The sequence below is a fragment of the Mus musculus genome, chromosome 1 (genome assembly GCF_000001635.26).
Source record: "Mus musculus strain C57BL/6J chromosome 1, GRCm38.p6 C57BL/6J".
Taxonomy (NCBI): domain Eukaryota; kingdom Metazoa; phylum Chordata; class Mammalia; order Rodentia; family Muridae; genus Mus; species Mus musculus.
Genome location: NC_000067.6, coordinates 92499046 through 92526891, shown reverse-complemented (window position 1 = coordinate 92526891; position 27846 = coordinate 92499046). Strand labels below are relative to the sequence as shown.

At 45.6% G+C, this 27846-nt stretch overlaps 1 protein-coding gene across 1 annotated transcript; it reads left to right on the top strand.

The window, feature by feature from the left end:
• Positions 1-8376: 8376 nt before the first annotated feature.
• On the top strand, positions 8377-15844 carry Olfr1414 (olfactory receptor 1414). Its single transcript, NM_147039.2, has 2 exons — positions 8377-8576; positions 14856-15844. The coding sequence occupies exon 2, from the start codon at positions 14866-14868 to the stop codon at positions 15802-15804; it is 939 nt and encodes a 312-aa protein (NP_667250.1). The 5' UTR covers positions 8377-8576; positions 14856-14865; the 3' UTR covers positions 15805-15844.
• Positions 15845-27846: the final 12002 nt, after the last annotated feature.

The window sequence follows — 27846 nt, the reverse complement described above, 5'->3', positions numbered from 1 at the left end:
CGCCCTCGTTTTTATATCTCCCTTGTTTTTATATCTCCCCCGAACCCTGGGCCTCTCACTCTTTTATACTCTCTCTCAGTTCCCATCCACGCACAGCAGGCCACGCCACCTCACCAGGCACGCAGCTTCAGCTAATCAGTGCAGCAGGGGCAAATCTCCACCAAATTGGATTCACCTGTATCCTGGTACACCTGCGCAGCACTCAAGATGTTTGTGTCTTATATGAGGAAGTCAGGTGCAAGTCATATGACTTAGCTGCAGTCTCTGGCGCCTTTAGGACTGCCGCCACACCCGCTCCCCACACTCAAAGTACCCCAGGCATTTGTGGTGTTTCTCCATATTTCTGACAGCATGACTTGACTGGTCCACAGGACATCCTCCCCAACACACACTTGGATGGTGTTTTGCTGCTCTACACATCCAGAGCTTCTGTTCCTCTTGTTCTGTCAGGGGAAGGCACCTGGCACAAATTAGGACAGAGCCCCACTCACCCCAGGGACTTTTAAAAACTGTAACCAGAAGAGGGGCTCCAACCTCTTACAGAGGTGAAGCAGGAGACTGGGAGCATGGACCTGGCTGACCATGGGTGTTTGTTGTGTAGAGAAGAAACATCTGAGCCAAAGAGCCAATGGAAAGATTAAGATGAGGCAGCAAGCACAGATGTCCACAACCTGGTCACAGGCTACCTACATCTGCTCTGCATGCTCTTCCACTTGTCCTTTAACAAGGCTCCCGTGGCTCCATATCCAGCTCCAGTTACTCTGTGTGGTGTGGGATAACTTCAGGCTGTGCCTTGACCTGAGTTATTCCACTTCATAAAGTGACAGTTTTGACTTGAGTCATCCCGTTTGGAGTACAAGTTACAGGACAGAATGACCTGTTACTTGGACAAGTAAAAGCCACCGTTGGTGCAGTCCAGGAGGCATGGGTAGATCAATTATGTATCTGTGTCAATAAAAGTGACTCCTGTGAACAGATCAGATTTCATCAGCAGCGTTGGACATGGTTCTTCCATCATACCAGAGGCAACCTCAACTGGGGCTTTAAAAACAAGAGGTTTTTAAAGTGCTATCATGTGGCTACCTGTCCTGTTCTTTGACCAGGAAAATGGTTACAGTAAGAACTCTAGCCATTTGTCTTCAGCTCCAGCTCAAGCATGCCTCCTCCAGCCTATAGCATGAAGCCCTCCTCAAACTCTTGACAGTGCCTGTCCCTGGACCTTCCCTGACATCTCTCCACTGAACAGCTCTGTGTCTGAGCTCTGATCAAGAGCACTTAATACCTTGGAACCAACCCTAAACCTACCCACCCCAGCTTCGAGAAGTGGGATGTCTTTTTTTGGAGGGGGATGAGGAAATTGGAAGAATGGTTAGTCTTAAGAAAGCTAGCTGTAGCATTCGTTGTCAGTCTTTGTATACTGAGGAAGTCCAGGCTCAAGTGAAGCCCTGACAGGATCAGTCTGTAAGGCTGGACGAATTGGAGCCAGTGGCTTTCTTTGAAGTGGCTTTAGAAGTCTTTTGAGGAGACAGCACTGAGGTAGTCTGAGGTGCGATCAGGTGGCTCAGCATCCCCAAGGGTGAACCTTCTCAAGGGTGTCCTTTTGGTTGTTATTTTCTGTGAACACATACATTCTCACAAGTGATATAAAGTTTTTCATTAACATGGTATGGAAAGTACAAGGCACAAAGATCAGTCAATGAAAATTCTTTGCTCTTTGTTTGAGTGGGTCAAAGGCATCTGTCTTTCTAAAGCTAGTTTGGATTATAAACAAACAGTGATATAAAATTTTATCTATGCCCTAAAAGAATAGCGGGATAAGTCCTGATGACTTATTGACTACACATGGATATTTAAATTTCAGCCAGACTTAGAACTGTCACCATATAGAGAGATCATCATATACATTACCTGTCTTGGTCTTTTTGCCTTCACAGCCACTATTACAGCTTCTGTCTTAAAGGAATAGTGCACCTTTCACTGGTATATCTGCAATTTCAACTTAGGTTATAAGTGAGTTCTAGCCCATGTTAGTTCACCAAATATAGTGTGTTTTAATAATTTTGAGGCTAATAACTAATGCTGGGAATTAATACAGGGGCAGTTACTTTTTAACTAGCTATTACCCAATCAAAATCATTTTATTTGTCCCCACTTTGTATAACACAGAGATCTTTAGAATTATAATAAGTTTTAAAGCACTGGAGTTGGGCAGTCTATCAACCATTTGAGCTATTTTGTCTGTGTTCATGTCTTGAATCCCAATACACTATTTAACATATGTCTCCTTCATGCTGCCCCTGTTTCTTCAGGCTAGCCCTCATGGCCACATGTTCATGATCCATATTATCCATGGTGGTCTTCCTCTTCCTCCTCTTCCTCTTCTTCCTCCTCCTCCTCCTCCTCTTCTTCTCCTCCTCCTCCCCCTCCTCCTCTCCCTTCCCCTCTTCCTCCTCCCCTTCTTCTCCTCCCCCTCTTCCTCCTTCCTCTTCCTCCTTCGTCCTCCTCCCCCTCCCCACTCCCCCCCTCCTCCTCCTTCTTTCTCACTCCCTATCTGAGATCTCAAGCCTAGGAACCTTTGCCCCGCCTACCTCTCTTCTGCTCAGCTATAGGCTGTCAGCAAGTTTTATTAACCAACCTGAGATCATTGGGAGGGGGCAAAGTGTACATGAGAATCTGCTTATCCTGGGACAACCAGCTCTTAGGATACAGAATTTGACATTTAAATGCATAGCAACAGACCAAACCCCAACACACTAGGCTTGTCCTTCTGGTATGATGTCACCTCCTGACTCTAGGCACACAATCAGCAGCAGCAGCATGCACATTTCTTGCTGGCTTTGTGGATCTGGCAATGACAGTTCCATGGGTGTCTCTGACTGCCACTTCTAGACAAAGTGGGAACAAATAAAAATGTTGTTGCCTGTGTCAGAGAAACTGTTCTAGCAGACAGCTGTTGTCGTAAGAGTGTGCCAATATATGCAAGAACTTGCATGTAAGTGTAGATCCTCAAAACCTCAGCTCCTCAAAGCTGCTGCAGGATATGCCGGAAAGCCACGTCATCTGCTGAGTACATGGGAACTCAAGTGAAAATTCCCCAAGGAAAGTGCCAGGCCAGCAAGTTTCCTGGAAATTGCTATAAAATATAATAAGAAATAATGTCCATTTTAAGGAAACTTTCTTTTCTTCTGAAAATAGATGCGGGTCCTTTGTGCCAGTCTGAGATTAAAGCTAGTAAGACACAGAGGAGCTTACAAGAACTTAGCTGACAAGGCCCTCATTAATTATAACCACAAAGTCCCCAAAACGTTAATAAGCCTGCAATGTAAAGCTATCACACCCTGACCCTGCGGGTTTTCTCTGTGGATTCAAATTCCTCATATTAATGGAAAAATAATCTAGCAGAGCCATTGGATCATCTGCCGAATGCAGAAAAACATTCAACAAAAAGTTAGCGTCCCTTCAAAGTAGAGATCTGAGAAATTGAGCAGAGATGAAGGGGGGAATTTTTCCTCAAACCAGAAAAGGTGATCTTCCAAACCACGTGATTATAAAAAGGGGAGGTTTCCCTCAGGTCGAGAAGAAGGCCATGCATAAGAGGACCAGGATCAGCACAAGACACCCCAAGACCAAGTTCTTAGCACAAAGAACTCTATTTGCCAAAAGGACAAAAGGCAGGGAACAAGAGATAAAGACAGGAGATAGAGGATGAGGGAGAAGGGGAAGGGAACAAGGGAGAGGGTGAAGGGGAGCAAGGAAAAAGGGGATATTTTCCCCATAGAGACCAAGGACTTCCTCTGGGTAGAGAGAGACGGTTAATAAAGAAAATGGAGGAAACCCCTGTGTTAGGATGAGGTGTTTAATTTTAATTGAGCGTGTTAATTAGGTGAGCTAAAAGGGGGCTTTTGATTTCTGGACTTCAATACTCAGATAGCTCTACCCAGAGAGTCAGCCTCAAGAGGAGCAAGTGGCCAAATAAGGAACTAGACCTCGGTGACCAGCTTCAGGAATATAGCTTCGGTAATGTAAAAACTAATAGTTTTTAGCAAGGCAGAGGGAATGGGGGAGAAGGGCAAGGCCTGCCAGAGCCGTGTTTGCCATGCTCGGGCTGAGAGTCTCTTAATGGTACATGCTAACCCCACCCCATTGTACTTGACAGCGTGCCAAAGGTCATCGTGCTTAATAAGCCAAGGGAAACGAAGACACCGAGAGAGAACCAAAAGGATCGGAGCATCAGTGTTTACTCTCAAATGACGTGACATCCATGTGGGGGCCACCCAGGAGTCAGCCATCCAACGGGTGAATCGAATGACGTCAGTGAGCACAGACGCACTGTGAAATAAAACTGAGCTATGGCCCGAGACAGGGAAGATAAAAATTAAACCTCTTGTGATGGTGTCAATAAGGCAGCAGCCATTAATAACAACTGCAGCTTGTTACTGAGAACACCAAAGCCCTGAAAATAGAAATGAAGGAAGAGCGGTCAGGGTAAACATGTGGTTTAGATGAAAGTGAAGTGCTGTAGTTTTGTGTGACACCGACACACTCAGTGCATTGTGGGGGAGGCGGTCAGGTCTGACCAGGGGCAGCTTGCCTGGCCTGGCTTGTGGGTCAGTTCACTTTAATGGATATTAACTAGATGCATTTGTGGGAGCTTATAGAACTGCCCCAGCCTGCACAGATCATTCATTTGAGACAGCAAAGGACAGCTGATTGGGAAAACGGGAACAATGACTTTTAATTAACACATTAGAAGCTGGGGTGCTTATGAACCGATTATCGCTCTGTAGCACAAATAGCCTGGGTAAAGACGGATGAGCTGGACACCCAGAGTAGTCAAAGAGCAGCAACGTGTAGAGGCAGGGCCACGTGCCGAGGGGCGGCCTGAAATCTATTTTCTTTATTGCAATCTTCCTCCATGACGAGAGGATGCCAACCTACTGCCATGGGTTGTCTGATCTCACCAGATTCTGTTATTTGGTTGGGGAGGATATAGACCTTGCACAAGCTTTGCTTGCGATAAAACACTAAATTACTGTTGCGGTACTAGCAGAGAGTGGAGATCAAGCTGGGGCTGGGAGAAAGGATGCTAACCTACATACTCACATAGTGAACATCCCCCTTGACGCTCTTGATGCTGCTACTGTGGCTGGCTGTCCACCTGGAAGAGCCCCGTGGAGGAGCAGCTCCCATCCCTGGGCATATGGACCTCACCTGCCCAAGAGAACCCCCGAGGGAAGGCCACGTGTGGGGTATGAACAGAAGCGGGCTACTGCTGACTTGCCAAAGGAAATGCAGTGGTCCCTCAGTGTCTTGGGAATCCTGTGGTGATGAGCACAAGAATTCTGGGAATATCTCCAGCCCCTGCTTTGAAAACAGCTCCCAGCTGAAGTCCGCGGCCGCCACCCAGTGGTAGACGCTGGAATTTGGGATTTAAAAAAAAAAAAAAAAAAAAAAAGTGTGCTGTAATGACAGGGCCTCTTGTCAGGATATCCAGAGTGCTACCGACCTAGACACTGCCTCTAGTTCTGGTCGGCATAAAATAATCTGAAAATTTGAAATTCCAATAAAGGCTGGGTAAACCTCTAAGATGAATTCCCAGAGAGTTCTGGAATGAACAGGAATGGCTACCAGGATAGTGGACCTGTGTTTTTCTTCCGTGGCCGAGTACCAGAGGGACTGACAATCCTGTCCCCACATGGGCAGTGTCCAGGAAGCAGCTCTCAGGAGGTTCTTCCAGCAACCAGCTGATGAGACTGCAGATGGAAGAAGGAAGTTTCTAGAGACTGATGAGCAGTGGTTGGGGGCAGGGGTAGTCGAGGGGGTGATAAGCAAGAGCCCCGTGTGGTCTTCCCACTGACTCCAGCAGTGGCCAAGAACCAAGCTGTGTGGCCAGTGGGAATCTGGTCTGGTGAAGGAGGATGCCCATGTGGGAGTAAGGTCCTGCTGAGGGTGAATATGGTTTCCCCCCATCATGTTGAGGCCTCATGCCTCAGGTGGAGTGGGAGATGGGGGCTGTGTGGGCGGTACTGAGAGCATGGGGTGGAGTCCTTCCAACAGGCTGTTTCAGGTGGGCCTAAGTTCTTCCTCTAGGACTGTCTTGGTTGGTTAGTTGGTTGGTTTGAGAGTGTCAGAAAGCTGAGCCTGGCTCCCCACACACTTGCACACTCTTCCCACGTGCCTGCTCTTAACCTCACGTGCACTTTTGCTGAGGGATACACTTGCCCTCTCCTGACACGGATGGGGCCCTTGATCTTTATAACTTCTCCGACTGCTGTGATATTCCCCTAAGCAATCTCTTTTCCTTATACATTACGCAGCTCCAGGTGGCTTGTTGCAGCAATGGGCTAAGACACGGTTTGTCGGCATCGCTGGAAGTCTGACAGATGCTACTTTCCATCAAACAGTGGTAAATGCAGACTCACCGCTGCCCAAGGCACTGAGGATAAATGACGGATGAGCAGCCAACCCTGAAGAAGACATTGAAAGCGCCCCCTCCACAACTCAGGGAGCATTGTTGAAGAAAGGACAGAAAGAATGCAAAAGCTGGAAGATAAGGACAAGGACAGTGAGTGATGAGCCGTTCTGGGCAAGACTGAGCCCTCTGAATCATGAACTCAGGGAGGTGTGGATACCTGTGCTGGATCTGCATGATAATGGGTTTGTCAACAGACAGCAGTGGGCAGAGGAGGGGCCCAGGGGGCTCTGCCCATCACTGGTGAACTATTCGCTCCTTATGGATTCAGAGAGAGAGAGTCAGTGGCTTCAGCTGTTAACACACTGGTGACCCCACCCAGTTCCATTGAATAGGTGTAATCCAGCGCTTACACAGATGGTCTGTGTTAAACCAGATGGGTCAGAAAAATAAAACTTAAAGTCATGCATGTGGGGAAGGGATCTGAGGAGGAGGAGGTGAGCTGATGGGCTGGGGGAAAGAGAAGAAAGAATGGGGGCAGGGAGTAATCAGAAATATATATATATATATATATATATATATACTGTGAGATTGTCATTAAACCAAATTAATTAATAAAAATAATTTCTCTTGTAACGTAATAGACCATCTAACAGAGGCAAACAGTGCAGGCAGCCATGAACACAGCAAAAGTCTTTCCACTATGGGCAAAAAGCACCTTCCTGCCAGGTGGCCACACAAACCTCTCACTCTTCCCAGGCAATGCCAAGAGCTTGGCCTCCTTGATTCTATACCTATGACTGTATGAAGGATGAAGGACTTGTTATAGCCATGATTATTTTATAGGTTTGGTTTGGTCTATGTTGCCCAGGAACTGGGAAAGGACCATCCACGCCTGAGTTCACAGGCTCTGGCAGGGACTGATGAAAAGTGCTTTGGCTTTTTCTGGGAACCTAAGAAGATGCCCAAATGGGCAATGAGCATGTGGGGACATAAGACCCACCTACGCCATCCTGTGTCCAGACAGCTCACTTGTGGGTTCAGCTGGCTCAGCAAATAACACACTGTAGGACATGGGACTATTTCCAGCTTTGAGAGATTGTGAAAGGAACAGCCATATAGATGGAGGTATCTGGAGTTGTACATGAATATATGTCTAGTTTTACAACTCAATAAGAAACTGCTAGACGTCCTTTACAGAGCAGCTGGACTGTCTTGCTCACACTGGCAGTGTAGGAGAGTCTGCACCCACCACCATCCGGAGCTGTCTGGTGTTCTATTTTAGCCTCTCTGAGAAGCTGGAAGGCCTGCTTGGTTGTGTTTGATTTGTGACACCTACTGGCTGATGGGCGATTATGACTTTGTGGAAAGGTTGGTTGGGTTATCAGCTCGCTTCGAAACTGGACCGAGCCTTGTTCTCTCTGATGGCCTTGCTGAAGATATAGGTAGCTTGAGCCTACCTATACTCTGGGACTCACTCTCCTGCCTGGGATCAGTGGCTTCTATCACTCTGCCCACCTGGCAAGTCTGTTTGTCTTAGACATAAGCCGTGATATTTGTTCTGGTCCATCACAAGAAAGATGTCTCTGTCTACATCAAAAGTTCAACTTTGCCTTTTCACTCATGAGTGATGACAGTCATAAACTGCAGGCCTGAGTAGGGCCTTACCTCAACCTCATCTTCTGGACTAGACCTCGTCATCACTCTCCACAGAGACATGTCCCTCCCTGCCTTGAAGAGCAAAGGTGGCTCCAGTCAGGACAGGGCCATGTAGCCAGAGTGAGGGAATGGAGAGAAGCTCTGCCCAGGGCCTGAAGGCTTGGACAGGGTGCTGGGGACAAGGAGCAGAGACACCAAAAGGCCTGAGTTCCTTGCTAGCCCATGCCATCCAGCACAGGAGACCAGGGCTAATTGGCGGTGTGGGGCAGACACACTGTACTGTGGGGTAATTGGGCCCTGGAGTCCCACGTCCTCGCACATGGGGAAGGAAGCTTCCCTTTTCTCTCAGTGCCTCCTTTAAACCAGCTGTGGCTCAAGTGGGCCAGCTGCTCTGAGGGATTAGCCAGGCTGCAGCAGAAGCCAGGTGTCTGGGGGTGACAGTGGACAGAGAGAAGTGGTTTCAGAAGACTGAGGACAGACACACAGACACCGGCAGATCTCCAAGGTAGGGAATCACTGATCTTGGCACTGATTGTACCATAGAAATTTCCATGCTCTCAGCATCCTGTCTCCTGTTGCTATTTGCATGCATTTTCCAGCCTCCTCACACCCACTGCTTCTAACATTCTCTCCAATACTTACTATTCCCACTCTTCATTTTGTGCCCAACTCCGTGCACATGCCCCTCAGGAAATGTCCCCTTGACCCTGACTTCAGAAAAGTGGATGAATGAACCTCAAGAGGGCTGACATCTGCCTTGCTCCACTTGTTCCTCACAGGAAGCTGGCCTGTTCCCCTGAATACACACACACACACACACACACACACACACACACACACACACACCACACCCAGCCTGCAGTCAGCTGGAGGGATTCAGGCAGGGGCCCCAGAAAACCCATCCTTGCAGTATCCAGTGCTAATAAACCAACCCTGTGCAGTGCCAGGGCAGGCAGGACTGTGAGCCAACTACCATTTCCAGAACCCACCTTCACCATAGCCATAGGGTGTTGATGGATCAGAACCAAGCCTCTGGGAGGACTGCCCCTGTCTGTGGTCCACCTGATCACTCTCCCCTTTGTTGCCCTGCTTTTTCTTGCTCCCTCTCTCGCCCATTTAAACTTCTATTGCCCCATTTTGGTGAATCCAGAAAGAACCACAATTCTTTCTTGTGATTTGGAAATCTGAAGGCCACAAGCACGGGACTCAAAGGAATGCAGAGAACAGCTTCCCTCTAACATTTCCCATCAGAGTGAGACTGCCCTCTTTCCTAATGTCCTCCTGGACTCCTGCCTAGACTCCTTGGGTAGCTAGGCACGCCCCTGACTGTAAGGAAGACCCAGGACAGTTCTACCTCCAATCCACCCCAGGCTCTGATCCTAGCAAAATCCAACCATCCTTCCCAGTCAAGCTCTAGAGAGAACCACTAGCAGCTCCAGAGTTGGCCTGGATCTAGGCAGGGCTGGAGACTCTGGGGACAGGTGTGACAGAGGATAACCATTTTTCCAGGGCCCCTCACTTCCCAGGCCCTACCATGGTTGTGGTCTCACCTGCCTGCTCCTGCCCACTGCCACTCAGACTGCAGAGTGGCTTGTCGTGGGAGCCTCCACACTTGCCAAAAGTCTTGACAGGCAATGGAGGAACAGGACTTATGCCCTGTGCCCCTTTGCAGTGCTATTGTGAGCCTCATTGAGGCCTCCATGCCCAAGGTGACAGAGAAGTAAAGGGCGAGCTGAACTGAGAAGTGGCAGGTAGTCTCCAGATTTCCAGTTGTCTTTTCCTGAAAGGACTCTGTTCTGTGCGCAAATGTGTTCCCATCCCACTTTCCCATTCTGTTTGCTCCTGGTCACTAGCCAGACAGCCCCAACCTAGTCCTGTGCCCCTGAACTCCCAGCAGGGAGACCCTGCTTGGCCTGGCTGGAACCTCACATCTCTAAATCTCTAACTGTCCCTTCCTTCCCCAGGGGCACGGCCCTGAAGTATTTCCAGTCTTCCCCTTGGCCCATCAAATTCACATCTGCTGCTAATGATTCATTGACCAGGGTCATCCTCGACTCTCGGGGTCTGGATCAAGAAAATGTGTCAGGCACTGTCCTTAGCCTAAGTCCCATCTCGTCCTCCTAGAGGGATCAGAAGCTCCATATATGCACCCTTCCTCTGCTGGACCTCAGTGCACTGATCATTTCCAGTGTGGATCAGCCCAGCCATCAGCCATCAGAGTGACACTGATCTATTGGCCTCATGTGTCCTTCAAATTCTTTTCTCCTCTAGTCCACACAATCCCTTCAACTGGACTAGCCCTGACCAACTCCACATCCTTCAGCTATGCAGTAGGTAGTCTCTGCCTTCTTCTTCCCAGGGAGCCATGTGGCAGGTCCTTGCCTCTTCGAAACTTTTCCCAAGTGTCACTTCTTGCTGCTGTCCCCACCCAGCTGTGCCCGGTCCCACCGACCAACGCCCTCCAGCTCAGCATCAGCTCCCAGGCTAGGAGCTGTGCATCTTGACCTACTTTCTACTTTACTAAAATTCATAGTCTATGAAGGTGGTGAGGCGGAGACAGTGTATTCTCCTGGTTGATCCAGTTGCTTGGAATGACTGCTCTATAATGGGCACTCCGTGAAACTGGATGGACCATTAAGTGGAGACAGGCACCATTCCAGTTTTGCCATCTGACCTCTGCCTTCTGGGGAGTCCTGCGTATAACTGTTCACTCCTGGCATTTTTCATGGTGTCCATGGGCACCAAAACCCAGCATGACCCTGATTTCTAGGTCCTCGACCACAAGTGCACTTCCCAGTACCCAAAGCCCCAAGAAGCTAAAAGCCATCTTTATGGTCACCAGAACAGTCTTCGTTTCCATCTGAGAAGGTCCTAGTCAGCAGGGACATTCAGAAAGACCACTTTTTTTTTTTTTTTTTTTTTTTGGATACAGGCTAGCCTCAGGCTCATCATAATCCTCCCTCCTCAGCCTCAAGAAGACAATTTTTAGCGTCTATTTAGAAATCCCTCAGTTATAAGAGTTGTGGTTTTTCTAAATGAAAAGTTCATGCCTTCTGAAAATTGGGACAATTTGTCTATGTCTTTATCCCCTTTGGAAGCAGGTACAACAGGAAGCATTGGTTTACTGTGGCCATCATGAAGAGCCCGCTCGGTGTACCTAACCGTGGCGGGGTGGAGGTCACTCTGAAGGCTGTGGGTTGCTTTGATCACATGAGGACCAACTTCCTTGAGATGATGGGTGTGTTTCGGTGATAGGTTTCGACAGCTCACTTTCTAGCCCTGACCTCGGAAGTGAACTGTGCTCCTGTGTGTGTGTGGCTGCTGTTCTGACCAACCTCAAGGATACTTCCTGGGCTCGCCTCAAGTTCTGAGAGTGTAGGACGTGAGATCTCTGCGAGTGCTTTTCCTCCACAGCCCCTGTCAAGCGGTGGAGTTAGGAACTGGCTCCCTCCCACTAAGTCAGGGAGAATCCTCCATGCTTGGAAGTGGCTCACACGGAGCAGGGGGGATCTGTGGTCTGCACTGGTGAGACTTCAGGGACAGTCCCTCTTCTCTGACACTTCCTCAACAGCCCTGGTGGCCTCCTGGTGACACCAGCTCTATTGTCACCCCTCGGCATTCTAATAACCCACACACACACTTGAGCCTCTAGCACTCACCCTTACAGGACTGCTTTTAATACTGTGCTAGAGGGTGCCTCCTCTCACTTGTGAAGGGACCGGGCTGGCTCACCTGCTAGGTGCTTTGTATAAGATGTGTTAATGTTATAAGGCTGTGACTGCTCCCCTTTGCTTCTGTCTCCTAATACTGTTTTGTTTTTGCTTTTTTGGTTTTGTATGTATGTATGTATGTATGTATGTATGTATGTATTTTTATTTATTTATTTTGGGGTGTCTGTGGGGGTCTGATACTAAGTTGAATTAAGTATTTTTGACAAAAGATTATATAAGCAATACTCTGATTCAGGAATGTATTTTAATTGATGAGACAGTAACTCTAGACACAGACTTGCTTTTCATCTTCATCCCCAAGAGTATATGTGGAGTTTCCAGCTGAGTCGTCAGGGGTATGTGTGTGTGTGTGTGTGTGTGTGTGTGTGTGTGTGTGTGTGTGTGTAGATATGTGTAGCCAACTCTGCAGTGGGGTCAGTAGTCCCATTGGCTGGGTGACCCTGTTCTATTTGCATTTTTCTTCACAGCTGGTATTTTTCTTAATCTGGTCCTTGTTCTTTGTCACCTGGTGCATTTTCTTGTTTCCTTTACTTCTGTACTTCTTTGTTGATCTTGTGGCATTTAAAGGATCCACATTGTGTTAAACAGTGACCTTGAAAAGATTTGAGAATGTGCCAGTTACAAACTCTAAGGATAAAAGTCTTCCAACTTTCGCCATTGAAATGAAGTCAAACATATAGTTCGCTTATTACAATCTCAGCCCCACCCAAGGTTCTCTCAAGTATTAAAACACTGTTTGTCATTTTCCTGAAGAAGTAATATCTTGCATTGTGTATCTTCTCCATTGGCAAGGACCAATGTGAGCTGCTTTGTCAATGTGCCAATCGCTCCTGTAGGACTGAAGGGTGTTTAAAAGGCTTATTCCTGTCACAAGTTCTCTCCTGTGGGTAATCCTCCTCTACAGTGATGTGCTTGCCTCAGGATTGCTGTTTTGTCTCTGGTTAATGCCCGTGACACCCGAGTTTCACACTGAGGGAGGGTGTGTGAGTCCTTGTTCAGCACAGGTGGCCAGAAGTCAGGCCACAGTCACACAGAGATGGCTCCAGGTCTGGGTACAATTGGTCACTCCGTGGAAACTGCCCTGTTGTATTCTAAACTCTCAATGTTTGGGACAGGAGACTAAATCTAACCCAGTTGATCTTCCATTTCTATCTGGATGCTTCAGGAGTCTTCTGCCTTGATGATGATGATGATGATGATGATGTGTGTGTGTGTGTGTGTGTGTGTGTGTGTGTGTGTGTGCTGTTTGTCATTTGAAACCTTTACTGTGCATCTTGGGCAACCATAGGCAGACTTGGTTGATATTTTCCTTGAGTGTCCACTGCATTTGTTACTTTTCTTGCCACTGTGACAGAAGCAACTGAAGAGAGGAAAGGTTTGTTGTGGCTTACACTTACTTGCATTTCTCTCCCCACAACATAGAGAATTAAGAAGCAGAGAGCTTGAGCCTTCTCCAGAATCATATACGGCCTTCAAGACCCACTTGACCTAACTAAGCCATATGTCCTGGCTGGGGACCAAGTATTTAAACAAGAGCCTGCCTGCGGGAGGCATTTTACATTTACATTCAAACCATGAAGTCCTTTGAAGGTCCATCTGTCAAAGGACTCATCACAGTCTGGGGAGCTACAGGGGAATGGTGAAACCTTAGGGGTGCTACTAGGAAGGAGTTAGGTCACCGGACATGTGCTCCTAGCTATTTTCCCGTGATCACTACTGTCATGGGGTGGACAGCCTTTACCACATGCTCTTACCAGGATGTGCTTAGATCACCAGAGACTGAGAACAGCAAGGCTGATGTCAAAAAACAAAAAAACAAAAAAACTCCTCTGAAACCATGAGCCCAAACAAAGCTCTCCATTCTTCAGTGGAACCCCTCTGCTCTACTCTAGTTACAGTAATCAGACATGACTGACAGGCCTGCCCTTTCTGGATGGCTGGGAAATGTTCTATAGTATTCAGCAGCAAACATAGCCAGACCCATCCTGAAGGAACACTGGATGGCTTGTTAATTTCAAACACTTGCCTTAGGTTAGTAGAACAGCCTGCTCCCTGTAGCCTGGAATTTCCTTCTCAGTTAGGATTCCCTGCTTCTTCTTTCACCACTTGGCTCATCCTGTGACCTTTGATTCTGTAGTCCATGAGAATAGTTCTAGACAGTACCAGGCACCGAAGCTTCCCACAGTAACAGTCTAGCCAGCACCTGCATGGGTCCACTTTTTCTGTTCTTGGTATCTCATGCAGAGAGCAGCAGCCCTGGTGTTAGAAAATCATGTTTTGTGTCCTGGTGCAGCCATGACCTCAAGTAAATCCACAGACTGAAAGTGAAGACAAGGCTCTGCATTGAGGCATGAGGAGATGACCCATGTTACTTAGACATGGAAAGAGTAAAGATGCTCTTCATCTTGTTTGAGTTTAGCATCTCATTGCTATTCTAGACTTCCTCTAGTCTGCTGCCTTTAGACACTAGAGTTCAGGCCTTCCCTGGCCCAGAATGGTGCTGAAATTCTTTCATTCTTGATGTCTCATGTGGTCTATAAACACAGGAAAGAGGCCACCATCCTGTGTCTGAAAACCAATCCCAAGGGAATGCCTGATTTTAGGGTCTCCATAGCCCGAACCAACCATTCCAGAAGCCCTAATTACTTCATACCTATTTTTAAATGTCTTCTCTGAAACCAAACAAAGGTCTAACCTCTGCTAATGTGGAAGGAATCATTAGAACCACAACAGTAACCCAGGTGGCCGTAGCAATGGTGAGCCACTTGCCTAGAGAGCAGGCACAAGAAGCCCACCACTCTCTCATGTTCACAGATTTGCTGCATGGTTCCAGGGTGCAAACCACAGTCTCGCCAGCCCTGTGGATAGAGAGAGATTGGGACAGTCTATTTCCAAGCCCAGCATCAGAGCCACAGCATCTGGTATCAAGTACTAACTGCACTTAAGAGTTTTTTTTTTTTCTTTCCCTGGCATTTCCATTTCTGCAGATTTGGCTGTCTGTTCTTCCTGCTGGCTACCCTTCTCCTGGCCCAATGCCTTGTTGATTCTTTCAGGTACAGAAGGATGAGGGGGGAGAACATCACCAAGGTCAGCACCTTCATCCTGCTGGGCTTCCCCACAGCCCCTGAGCTGCAATACCTGCTCTTCCTCCTCTTCCTGCTCGCCTACCTCTTTGTGCTGGTGGAGAACCTGGCCATCATCCTCACTGTCTGGAGCAGCGCCTCCCTCCACAGACCCATGTACTACTTCCTGGGCATCATGTCCACCTTGGAGATCTGGTATGTTTGTGACATCATCCCTAAGATGCTGGACGGCTTCCTCCTGCAGAGGAAACGCATCTCTTTCATTGGATGCATGACTCAGCTCTACTTCTTCAGCTCCCTGGTGTGTACAGAGTGTGTACTCTTGGCTTCCATGGCCTATGACCGCTATGTGGCCATCTGCCACCCCCTGCGCTACCAAGTCATCATGACCACAGGGCTCTGTGTCCAGCTTGTGGCCTTCTCTTTTGCTAGTGGCTTCAGCATCTCTGTGATTAAGGTCTACTTTATCTCCAGTGCCACCTTCTGTGGCTCCAATGTCTTGAACCACTTCTTCTGTGACATCTCCCCGATCCTCAAGCTGGCCTGCACTGACTTCTCTACTGCGGAGCTGGTGGACTTCATCCTGGCCTTCATCATTCTGGTGTTCCCACTTCTGGCCACCGTTCTCTCCTATGGCCACATCACCCTGGCTGTGCTGCGCATCCCTTCAGCCACAGGCCGGTGGAGAGCCTTCTCCACCTGTGCCTCCCACCTCACTGTGGTTACCATTTTCTACACAGCTTTGCTCTTCATGTATGTGAGGCCCCAGGCCATCGATACCCGGAGCTCCAACAAACTCATCTCTGTTCTGTATACAGTTCTTACACCCATCTTGAACCCCTTGATCTACTGCCTGAGGAACAAAGAATTTAAAGATGCCTTAAGAAAGGCCTTGGGCTTGGGTCAAGCTCCCTTGTAGGAGGGAGGGCACCTTCTGCTTCCAGAGCATTTCCTGAGCGTGTGTCTTTGGTGCTGAGGCTGGTGGGAACCCTTGCCATTGCTGTAGTGCTGAAGGCATTTTAAAGCATCCCCTTTTCCTTTGTGAAGTGGGAATGATGGGCACTGTTTGTATACTGATGCCATCCGATTCCCTTTTATATGTGAGCAGAGTGTGAAAATACAGAAACACTGCAAAACAAGCTCCAGGGGTCCCCAAAGTACATCTGGTGTATCTGGGAAGTGTATCTGGGAACTGCAAGAGTCCATAGACTCGTTTTAACTAGTAGGGCATGCTTGGTAACAATTCAGGAAAATAGCTTTTGCTTTTTCTCTTCCGGTATCCATCCCCATAGCCCTTTCACTGCTGAGAAAATGAAGTCCTACTACGGCTTGAGTTGATCTCAGTTGACATCAAGTGTGGATTATGTATGTCTTCTTGGGACTGTTGCTTCCTTAAATTTCACCACGGTGACCGGTGTCCCTTAGCAAACAAGGAGGCAGGCTGGGAGTGATGGCTTGTGACCTGTGAGACAGAAGCATGTGCTTGGCAGGTTCCTAGGACAAGAAGGTAGAAAACCCGCAGGAGGCGGTTCAGGAGAGCCTGGGGGTGTGGCTCTTACATTTTGGAACATGAGTGGTTTGGGTGGAAGAGTGGAGAAGAGCAAAGGAAGCGGCAGCAAAGCGCGGAGGCAGGAAGCAGCTGAAGTGGTGTAGATCACTGAGTTGAGGGGGGCTTTAGAAACTGGTGTTTGCAAATGACGGAGACGCTGGGCCAGGTCTCCCCCCACCCCACCCCTCACCCTACTGCACGCTCAAGTCTGACCACTAAAGCTTAAAATTCCTGCCTAGGACGACTTGCAGTTGTTTAAGAGCTGAACAGAGGCCCTCTGGGGGGAAGAGAGACTGTTCAGGAGTTGTTGGGCTTTTCTAGAAGGATAAGTAGCCCTGGGATGAGGTGGTGAACACATGGGATAGCTAGGGTTCAAGGGAGAATTTGGGGTTAGGGTGGAGAAAGCACATTGGTGCCCTGGATTGAATGAAAAGGAGGAGACTGAGTAAACATGGCCCATCCTCTCCCTCCCTCCCTCTTGACCGAGGGTAAAATGAGACCAGCTGTCTCCTGTGCTCACTGCCATAGCTACAGCCACTATCAACACACCTCCACCATGGTGGACCTCACCTGCTAACTGCGAGCCAAAAGCCCACTCATTTCCTTACATCGCTTTTGTCTGGTATTTTGTCCAAGCAAAGAGAAGAGTAGTGAACATAGCAATATCTGTAGACAGAAAATGGAGGTGAGATTTGAACAATTGGCTACCTGGGATTGGCTGAGCTAGGCTAAGCTTCTGTTAAAATGGTATCTGTTAAATATCAATCCATCATGCTAACCTGGAGATTCATTAGAAAAAAAAAACCACAAAGATTAAAAATCGTTGGGAATCCCAGCTTACCACTTACTACTTAGGATGGCTACAAACCAACCATTGCTCTGTAAACGCTTCATGTTACATTCTCTTGAGAGACTTACTTACTGAATTTGGTGTTAGTGTCTACAGAAGCAATAAGAGCAGTTACTTTTTTTGTTTGTTTGGTTGGTTTTGCGTGCCTGCCTGTCTGTCTGTCTGTCTGTCTGTCTGCCTGCCTGCCTGTTTATAGCCCAGGTACATTTCAAACTTGATATACCACCAAGAATGGCTTTAAACCCCTGATCCTCCTGCCTCTAAATTTCAATTGCTGGGAGTGTAGGCATGAATCACCACACCTGGCTGCTTCCCTAACGTTTAAGTCAAGCTTTCTGTACTGGCAAAGTCAGAGTATAAATAAGAGCAGTAAGTTGGTTTGTTGACAGACACAAGAGTGAACTCAAAAGCAAAAAGGGACGTGCAAATCTGCCACTGTCTAGTTCTGTGGCAGACACATGTTATCCCTTCCACCTGTCTGATACCTGGTAGGACTAGCTCACACAAAGTCAAGTAGTTTCCCCAGTGTCCAGGTTGATGTCAAAACTCCAAACTCCCAGGCCCCTACTACTTCCAATACTGAGTTCCCCAAATCTCAGTAGATCTTTGCTCATTGCGATGGCCTTTTCTAACTAGCAGTTGGTACTAATTTCAGTTATCAATCATATGAGCCACTGAGCATGTAGACGTCTTAGAGTAAGATGATGGGTGGAAGTGAGATGGTGTAAAAAACAACAACAACAACAAAAAAAAAAGCTAGGCACAAATCAGCAAGAAGGCAGAGGTAGGGAGTGCATTCTACAGAAACCGACACAACCCCTCAGGACTTGGAATGGCTGGCCTTGTGGAGTATTTCAGCAGAGATCACTTACACTGGTTCACCCAGAAGTCTGGGAAACTTCCATGTTATCCCTGTGTAGCAGCATGACATTAAAAAGCCATGCTTAGTGAAAAGGACACCATGGATTTAATCTGATAATTTCACATAGGTAATAACTTGGACTTACAGACCCCAGGTCTTCAGTGTGTGACCTCTGGGTGTGCAATGCACCTTTCCCAAGCATCATTAGACAGGCTCCCAGCTGGAAATGCTCCTGATGACTCCAGTGAACTTAGAAAGGCAAGCATCAGCAACATCTACACTGTCTGAGACATCTTCCCAATCTTCTCCTGGGGTTGCAGGATGAGAACCCCCAAGAGGCACTTACCTTCCAGGAAAGTTGTCTGACTGCTAGCCCACAGCCAAAGTAACTGTTCTGATTTTTTTTCTGCTAGAGCAGAAACCCTCACTAAAGTCATCCATGACTGTAAGGAAGGAAGAGGAGAAAAGACTAAGACAGCAACAAGTAAGAAGGGATAGTAAGTCTGCCATCAAGCCAAGAAAGTCCTGTCCATGTGCTTGGGAAAGCTGTCCACCTTCTTCTAGGAGAAACTTGCCCATCTTCTCAGCATTGTCTTGGGTCTCCAGCAGATGTTCCAACCAGGAGGCTAGGGCTGGGGTAGCAGCTTTGGGGTTATCCATATGAACTACAGTTTCAGGGTCTCTAAGTTTTAGAGAATATGGTTGCAGGGTTTGATACAGCTGTGGCCAGCTTGCCCCTGAAACTGTCTTTCTCTGGTGCTGTAATAAGAACTGGGCCTCTCAATTCTGGATAATGAAAGGTCTTTGTCCTCAATTGGAAGATCACAGACTTTCTTCTCCAGCTGAAAACCCACCTGAACATTAAAGCTCCCCAACACTTAGCAGGGTGAGGGAGGTATGTGGGCTCCCAATGTTAGGGCTGCAGGGTTGCAGGAACTGTTTTCATGGGATCAGCATGTGCTTTCCAGTGGGAATGGATCTTATTGTCTTTAGTGACTCTTACCATCACAGTTCAGTTGACTCAATTAACTTGCCAAATTCAGAGTTAAAATGACATTTCAGAAAATTGGTGGCATAGGTGGGTAAAAGGCAAGAGGACCATGTGTGTCTATGAAACCCAATTGCTGTGGAACTCTTCCAATTGGTAGAGTGCTTCTACCAGTCACTGGAGATTACTCCATGGATGTTTCAAATAGGAGATATATCTTCTGATGAATTCTTGGATACTGTTGCATTGGCTTTCTTACCGCAAATGCCTTTCCAACTAGAAACTACACAGTCCCCTGCTCCATCAAGAGTGTCAGTTCACAGCTTACATCTGTTAGTGGGCAGACATATGAAACGCTGATGTCTCCCCAGAATGACGGGTCTCACAAACCTAACGTTGTTTAGGAGCTATGCTAGTGCATTGGGAGCAGTCACCTCACAGTTGTCCTGTAACCCGGATGGCTTCTCCATCCCCAAGCTTCACAGGGTTGGACCTTTAACAAGAAAGCTTCAAGGGCTCAGGAATGACCAGCCATTGAGCCCTCTGTGAGGCCATGCTTACACGTCCCTAAAGATGCCAACTTTGTTTTTAATCAAATCAGCATCCCGGGTGCTGCATATTAAGTAGATGGTTCTTTCTGAGGAGGCTTGGACCAGAGCGTGGGAAGCACCAGGGTTACCTCATATCAATGTCGGCACTAGCAGATGCAGCACACAACCTGCCTTGATGTTGACTGACACATGTGAGCTTCACCTTAATGGTGGCAACATGACATGGAGACAAAGGAACAGAGTTTGCCACTTGGGGTTGTATTGAAGGCAGTCCCACTGTACCTGAGAAGTTCTTCATTTTCCTCATGGGTCCACAGTGTGTCTACTCCACAACTGTGAGTGTGTATGGACGAACATTGGCTGAGTTTTCCTGAACCATATGATGTCTGTAGCACAGGAAGCTCCAGGGCTGGGCTGGCTCTAATCCTGAAACACTTTCTCTTGCTGGGGCTTGAGCATCTGGTCTGCCTGACAGCCTCCTTCTGAGTCTTTAGCATAGGATGCACTGGGGACATGAGGCTGAGGACTGTCCACTATACTATCTCAGAAAGCAACACCATGAGCCTCCACTTCTGATCCTACATTGCTGAGCTGATGGCTTCTCCATCATCAGGCAGCAATAAGAGGCAGGGTCATGTCATCTTAGACCAAGGCTTCTTAGTCTCTTTTCTTTAAAACTCTTTCCACCTGGGAAATTTTTACACAAAGCTGAATACACAGGGACACAAGTCAACCATTTGTTGATATTCAGCATAAAGAAAATGATTTTTAGAACACTTCTTTTGTATGTATAAAATTTTGCCATTATTAAAGATGGAGGCAACTTTACCAACTAAAAAGATAAGTGTATTTGTTTATGTTTACACAAAGAATAAAATCTTTAGGGATGGTAAATGGGAATTCCCATCACTGAGAAACTGTCAGGGACTTGTAATTCAATTCTAATGGAAGACCATGAGAGAACAGGACCACTCATAGTAGAGAAATCCCAGGGTTGAGACAGGCTTCCAGTACTGAGGAGTGAGCAGGCCATTCTCTTTTAAAAAAAATTTTTTTTAATATTTTTTCTTCATTTACATTTCAAATGCTATCCCGAAAATCCCCTATACACTCTGCACACCCTACTCTCTAACCCAACCCCTCCTGCTTCCTGGCCCTGGCATTCCCCTGTACTGGGGCATACAATCTTTGTAAGACCAAGGGCCTCTCCTCCCAATTTTGGCCAACTAGGCTTCTTCTGCTACATATGCAGCTAGAGACATGAGCTCTGGGGGTACTGATTAATTCATATTGCTGTTCCTCCTATAGGGTTGCAGAGCCCTTCAGCTCCATGGGTACTTTCTCTAGCTCCTCCATAGGGGCCCAGTGTTCAATCCAGTAGATTACTGTGAGCATCCACTTCTGTATTTGCCAGGCACTGGCATAGCCTCACAAGAGACAGTATTTTCATATTGTGTATTTCTCACCCAGCAATCTCTTCCCTCCCTGTTTATTCCTTTATCTCCAACCCAGTGTTAATTCAGAATATCCAGTGCTACTCTTATCCGGCCCTATATATTATGTTCTTCTTGTTTTATCCTTACTCTTTCCCTTTTCATCTTTCTCCCACACCACCCCAAAACCAGACTGGACCAGTTTAGGGTGTCTGTGGCTCAGCCTCCTGAGAGATGAGACTGTTGTGTTATCTGGCAGCGTATTGTTACTATTTTTTTTTTTAGTCTGCTTGGTCTTTGGCTACTCTGTGGAGTCTTCTTTCTTCCACCCTTCTCCATCCTTTCAGTCATCCTCTTAAACCCCTTACACTAGATAAGAGAAAAAATGATAGAAAAGGAGAGAGATCCCTGAATGAAGTCAGGGTTGAGAACGGGGGACATTGTCTTTAGACTGTTCATGCTGATTAAGGGCATTGAGTTCCTTGGGGAAATTTTTATCTTCAATGTCAGGATATCTATTTTTTTTCTTGTTGTTGTTTCTTGTTTTTGCATGACTACTTACAAACCATGACTAGCAGCAACCAACCAACAAGCCACACCTGTCCTACCTCATAGGACCTTAGCAGTTAAACACCCTCTAAAAAAAGTCCCCAGAATGCCAAATGTCATACAATTGCAGAAATTATCTGCAGCTGGAAAAAAAAATCATGCCCCTGCTAGATAAAGCACCTAGCAAATCAGAGTTGACTGCTGTGGAGAATCTGAAGTAGCCCCATATCCCCACACTTGGAATTAAGGTTAATATTCTTTTAAAATTTATGTATTTTTTAAATAACTCAAAATTCCAGAACCCCAAATTCTCACTATATTTTCTCCTGTTCTAAGCCACAAATTGTGCTGTGTTTGTCAGGAAATTTTAAAACAGAAATGTTTTCAATAAAACAAGCACTTTTCAGGTCAGTGCGTAAGGTGTTCAGGAGATCTCTCCTGCTCAATTCTAATTAAAGCATAGGACATTATGAGATCTGAGACCTTTACCTATAGCTTGACCTATGATATCAGCATGGTACACATTAGAAAGAATATCCCTCAAATTCCTTATCCATAGGCTCTTTAACACATTGAATGGTCTAATAACTATTTTACATTCAATATTTATATTTTCAAAAGCCAATACAATTCAAAAGACAATACCTGTCTTGTCTCAGGGTCTGATATGGCTTAGTTCACAGCTGAGACTAACCTCTGTAAAATAAATAAATAAATAAATAAATAATCAGTGAAGAGTTCTTCAGAGCCTTGTATAACCTTTGTAAATGAGGTAGATTCATTTTCCCAGGCTCCCCAACTGTGTCCCAAGCTCTTAAAGCCAACTAAGTAGCATTGCTCTATAGTCTTGTCATCAAATTGAATGTGTTCTTGTGTATCAGACTACCACCCTTCACCCAGCAACTGATCTTTGACTATATTCATTCCCCTTGATCTATTTCACTGTTCAGTATGCGAGGCTTCTTCCATCCACCATGTTAACCATTGCAACTGCCAACCAGCCTCTAGTACAGCTGTTACCAATCCTTTCCAGTCTTGGGGAATAATTCTATTTTGAGTTGCCCAGTTATTTAGAATTTGTTTCAATAAGGTGAATGCATCCCATATGAAATCATGGCCTTTTTACTTTTTTTAATGTTGGCTGACTTTATTTATTTTTAATATTACAGCATTAGAACAACAGTAGGTTGGCCTTTTTTTTTAATGTATATGAGTACACTGTTGCTATCATCAGACACACCAGAAGAGGGCAATGAATTCCATTACAGATGGTTCTGAGCCACCGTGTGGGTGCTGGGAATTGAACTCAGAACCTCTGAAAGAGCAGTCAGTGCTCTTAACTACTGAGCCATCTCTCCAGCCCTAAAAATGAACCTGTTGCTCTTTTTTTTTTAAGAATTATTTATTTATTTATGTATTCATGACCTCTTTTAAATGCTTTAGATCTATTATTTCAATAGCACACCATCTTATCTCATCATAATATTGTTTCACCTGGTTAGCAGACATATTCTGTGTGACTACTGGGAAAACTGCTGGTGGTGATTTCCTAATCCTTGGCCACCCCTCCTTCTACTCTGGTGACTTGGTTGGTTCAGGATTTATCTTTTCTCTTAAAATGAGCTGTTTGATGAGATTGTTCTCCCACTCTTTCAGCTTTTCTCTGACAGGACGACCCTCCAGCATAATTTGTTTCCCTCTTTTTTCCTGTAGGAAACTCCTGCTCTCCTACTCAGTCACCAGGACTGAGTCCTTATCCTCTCTTTTCCAGTGCTCCTTGCCTCCCAAGCACTTCCACTTCCTCCCAGTTTTTCCAGTGGCACAGCTAACTCTGCAACCATTTCAGAAAAGAGAAGAGAGTGAATCCTTTTGTTTTACCATTTCAGCCATTTTTTTGTTTCTCAGGTCCATCCAAATTAACTGGCAATTTTTTTATATGTGCAACCATTCTTCCAACCTTTTTTTAAACAGAATATACAATAAAGAAAAAGGAAAAACATAAAATCACCTCTGTGCACAAATCTGGAAATGTCCTAATTGTAGGAACCATAATAATTTTTTTTGCTGAACTCATCCCCTGCCATTTCCTGTATGTCATTTGAAATTAAACTTCTAATTCTGCCCAGTGCCATGTCTGGGCACCACTTATAACTGGCCATTGGCTACATTATAGATTCTTCTTTTTTCCAGTTATCCACCCCTTTTCTTCCATCATTTTAATCCCTTAATACTAGACAGAAGAGAGAAGAGAGATCTGAATAAAGTCAGGGGTGGGAGATAAGATGATTTATCATTCAATTACTTTCCTCTGATTAGGGATGTCAAGTTCCTAGGAGCAAGGTTGATCTTTCTTCACCATTAGAATATCTAATTTCTTTTTGTGGTTATTCCTTTTTGTGCTTGACTACTTCTTTGTGCTTAACAGTGATGCACAGCAATCTGCAGCAGGCAAAATCTTGGCACTGCTAGAGCGTGAGGCAAATCATAGTTAGCTGCTGTGGACAATCTGAAGCAGCCCAATATCCCACACCTGGGATTAAAACAAAAACATTCTTATTTCTGTGACTTTAAAAAAACAAAAATATATAATTCTCACTACATCTACCACTAGCCAAACTATCCTCATCTCCAACCCCCTCTTTGTCCCTACAGCTCCTCTTTCAATTAAGTCTCCTTCTCTACTTTTGATTTGAAAAATAAAACTGAAATGAAAATTCCATAAACCTAATAAGAAGCTAAATGGAAAGCCTCACAAATGGAATGGATTTCAGGGAAGACACACTACCAGGACTTAAAGACATGATTGAGAAATTGAAACATTCAGACAAATACAAAGACAAATAATAAAAATGCATGAGTGAACATGTCAATTAGTGGATTTTATTAAAATATCAGATCTATGGATTCTAGCCATAGAAAAGGGGGAATTTTACACTGAAGGCATAGAAAACATTTTCAAAATATCATACCAGATATTTTCTTCAATATGGGGAAAGAGATGCTAAAGCAGGCACAGGAAGCATACTGGACACCAAATGGAAAAGACAAAAAGAAAGAGTCTATGCCATATGTCTTAGGGTTTTACTACTGTGAACCAAGGCAAGTCTTATAAGAAACAACATTTAATTGGGGCTGGCGTACAGGTTCAGAGGTTCAGTCCATTATCATCAAGGTGGGAGCATGGCAGCATCTAGGCAGGCATGGCACAGGCAGAGCTGAGAGTTCTACATCTTCATCCAAAAGCTGCTAGTGGAAGACTGACTTCCAGGCAACTAGGGTGAGGATCTTAAGCCCACACCCACAGTGACACACCTACTCGAACCAGGTCACACCTATTCCAACAAGGCCACAACTCTACATGGTGCCACTCCCTGGCCCAAGAATATACAAACCATCACATTCCACTCCCTGGCCCCCATAGACTTGTTCAAACACATGAGTCTATGGGGGGGACTTAAATATAGCATAATGCAAAATGCATTTAGTCGAACTTTTAAAGTCCTCACAGTCTATAGCAGTCTCAACAATGTTACAAGTCCAAAGTTCAAGGTCTCTTCTGAGATTCATCCAATCACTTAACTGTAATTCTCAAAGAAAGACAGGAAACCAGCTGGGCAAATTCCAAACTCTGCATCTCCATGGCTGATGTCAAAGCGGTCTTCAGATCTCCACTCCTTTTTCATCTTTGTTGACTGCAACAAATTGCTTTCTCCTGGGCTGGTTCCACTCCCTGTTAGCAGCTTTCCTCACCATGTATCCCATGGCTCTGGCATCTTTAACATCTTTGGGTCTCCAAGGCAATTTCAATGTTACAGCTTCTTGTTTCAGTGTCTGGGATTCCAATTGATCTTTTAGGCTCCTCTTAAGGGCTGGCATCACTTCTCCAGCTCTGCCCTTTGTAGCACTCTAAGCTCAGGTTGATCCACTCCACTACGGCTGCAGTTCTTGGTGATCACTCCATGGCACTGACATCTCCAATACACTGGGGTATTCCACTCCAACTAGGCTTCACAAATAGCCTCTCATAGGCTCTCTTCATGGTGCCAAGTCTCAAATCCTTTACATGACCCCTTCAGTCCTGGGCCATCAACTACAGCTAAGGCTACACCTTCTCCAGTGGCCTCCATGACCTCTCACAGTGCCAAGCCTCAGCTGTTCTTCATGACACCTTCATGCCTTCAAAACCAGTACCACCTGGGTGACTCTACACATTACCAAGTCCATCTGCAGCATGAGGTATAACCTTGGCTATCTCTGGAACACAGATTCTTTGTGCTCCCAGAAAACAATTCCCATAAGATTTCACCTCAGTGATGCTGGTATCTTCTTAATTACTGCTAATTTCTTAGCTCCAGCTAACCAGATTCAATTGTCCCAGTAGTTCCTTCCATTCTTAACTCTAGAGCCAGAGTCACATGGCTGAAGCTGCCGAGTTCTGCTGCCCGCAGGAACTAGAAAATGACCCGCTGGTACTATTACATTGTCACTGGCTTTCTGTTTTCCAAATCCTTCACTGCCTAAGCTTGGCTATCCTGGATCTTGCTCTGTAGATTGACCTTAAATGCACAGATCAGCATGCCTGTCTCCTGAGATTAAAGGTATGTACCACCATGGCTGAATCTAAATTTAGCTGGGTAGGATTTTGCCCAAAAGTCCCACTCCCTTAATCTGTTATCTCCTAGAACACAGTATTTTGCTCCATTTCACTTCCTGATACCCCTTTAATACCCAAACCATATATTTTATATTTTTCCTTTCTAAGCTTGCTATGCTTCTTCAAACTCTTCATAAGACTTAACCAGAGAATACAGTCTCTGCTGGGCTTTTTAGAACCTTCCTTTGTCAATGCAATTGATCTGAGTCTCTTCACCTTAGCCTCAGGCAGATTTTCAGACACGTGCAAAAAGTAACCACATTCTTCACCAAAGTACCACGAAAACAGTCTTTATGCCACATTCTGAAATTCTTCTCCTTTGAAATCTCTTGGGCCAGGTCAACACAGTTCAAATCACTCCCAGCAACAAAGTTTTCCATAGTCCTACTAGGATGACCCATTAAGTCCCATTTAAAGCATTCTACTGTGTTCCAAATCCAAAGTCCCAAATTCCACATTCTTTCAAATAAAAGTATGGTCAGGCATATCACAGCAATACCCCAGTCCCTGGTACCAACTTCTGTCTTACTTAGGGTTTTACTACTGTGAACAGACACCAAGACCAAGGCAAATCTTATAAGAAACAACATTTAATTGAGGCTGGCTTACAGGTTCAGAGGTTCAGTCCATTATCATCAAGGTGGGATCATGGCAGCATCTAGGCAGGCATGACACAGACAAAGCTGAGAGTTCTACATCTTCATCCAAAGGCTGCTAGTGGAAGACTGACTTCCAGGCAACTAGGGTGAGGATCTTAAGCCCACACTCAAGTGACACACCTACTCCAACCAGGTCACACCTATCCCAACAAGGCCACACCTCTAAATGGTGCCACTTCCCGGCCCAAGAACATACAAACCATCACACCATATTATAGTTAAGACACTATATACATAAAACTGAGAATACTGCAAGTCAGAACCATCAAGTCACATTTAAGAAGAGACCCATAAAAATAACAGATGCTTTACCAACAGAAACTTTAAAAGCCAGAATGGTTGGAAGGATCTATTTCATATTCTCAGTGATCATAGCTTTTCACATGGGCTACTATACCCAGCAAAACTATCTGTCATAAAGCAAAGCTAAAGAAAAGCTATCCATGATCACTAAGCCAGATATACAGAGGAATTTGGGGGTCAAAGGAGACAGAAAAACATTCAAGAAGCTAAGGGTTAAGAATATACCAGACTAAACAGTAATTAAGAAAACAATGATTTAGAAAGCACTAAACACTACATGAAAAATTAACATATGTCAGTAATAATTGTATGAATGGTCTCATTCACTAATATATGAGACTAGATTAACAAATAAGGATACAGGGATAGAGAAATGGCTCTATACACACATATATATGTGAAGATCCATATATTGTCTCAAGAGTCACATCTCACTATCAAAGACAAACATTATCTTAATGTGAAAGGATAGACAAAAGTATTCCAAGTAAAAAGAATAAGAATCAAGCAGGTATTGCTGTTGTATTCTCTGACATAATAGACTTCAAACTTATCCAAAACTT

Coding starts and splice junctions, on each gene's coding strand:
- Olfr1414 (NM_147039.2), top strand. CDS start 14,866: ATGAGGGGGGAGAACATCACCAAGGTCAGCACCTTCATCCTGCTGGGC.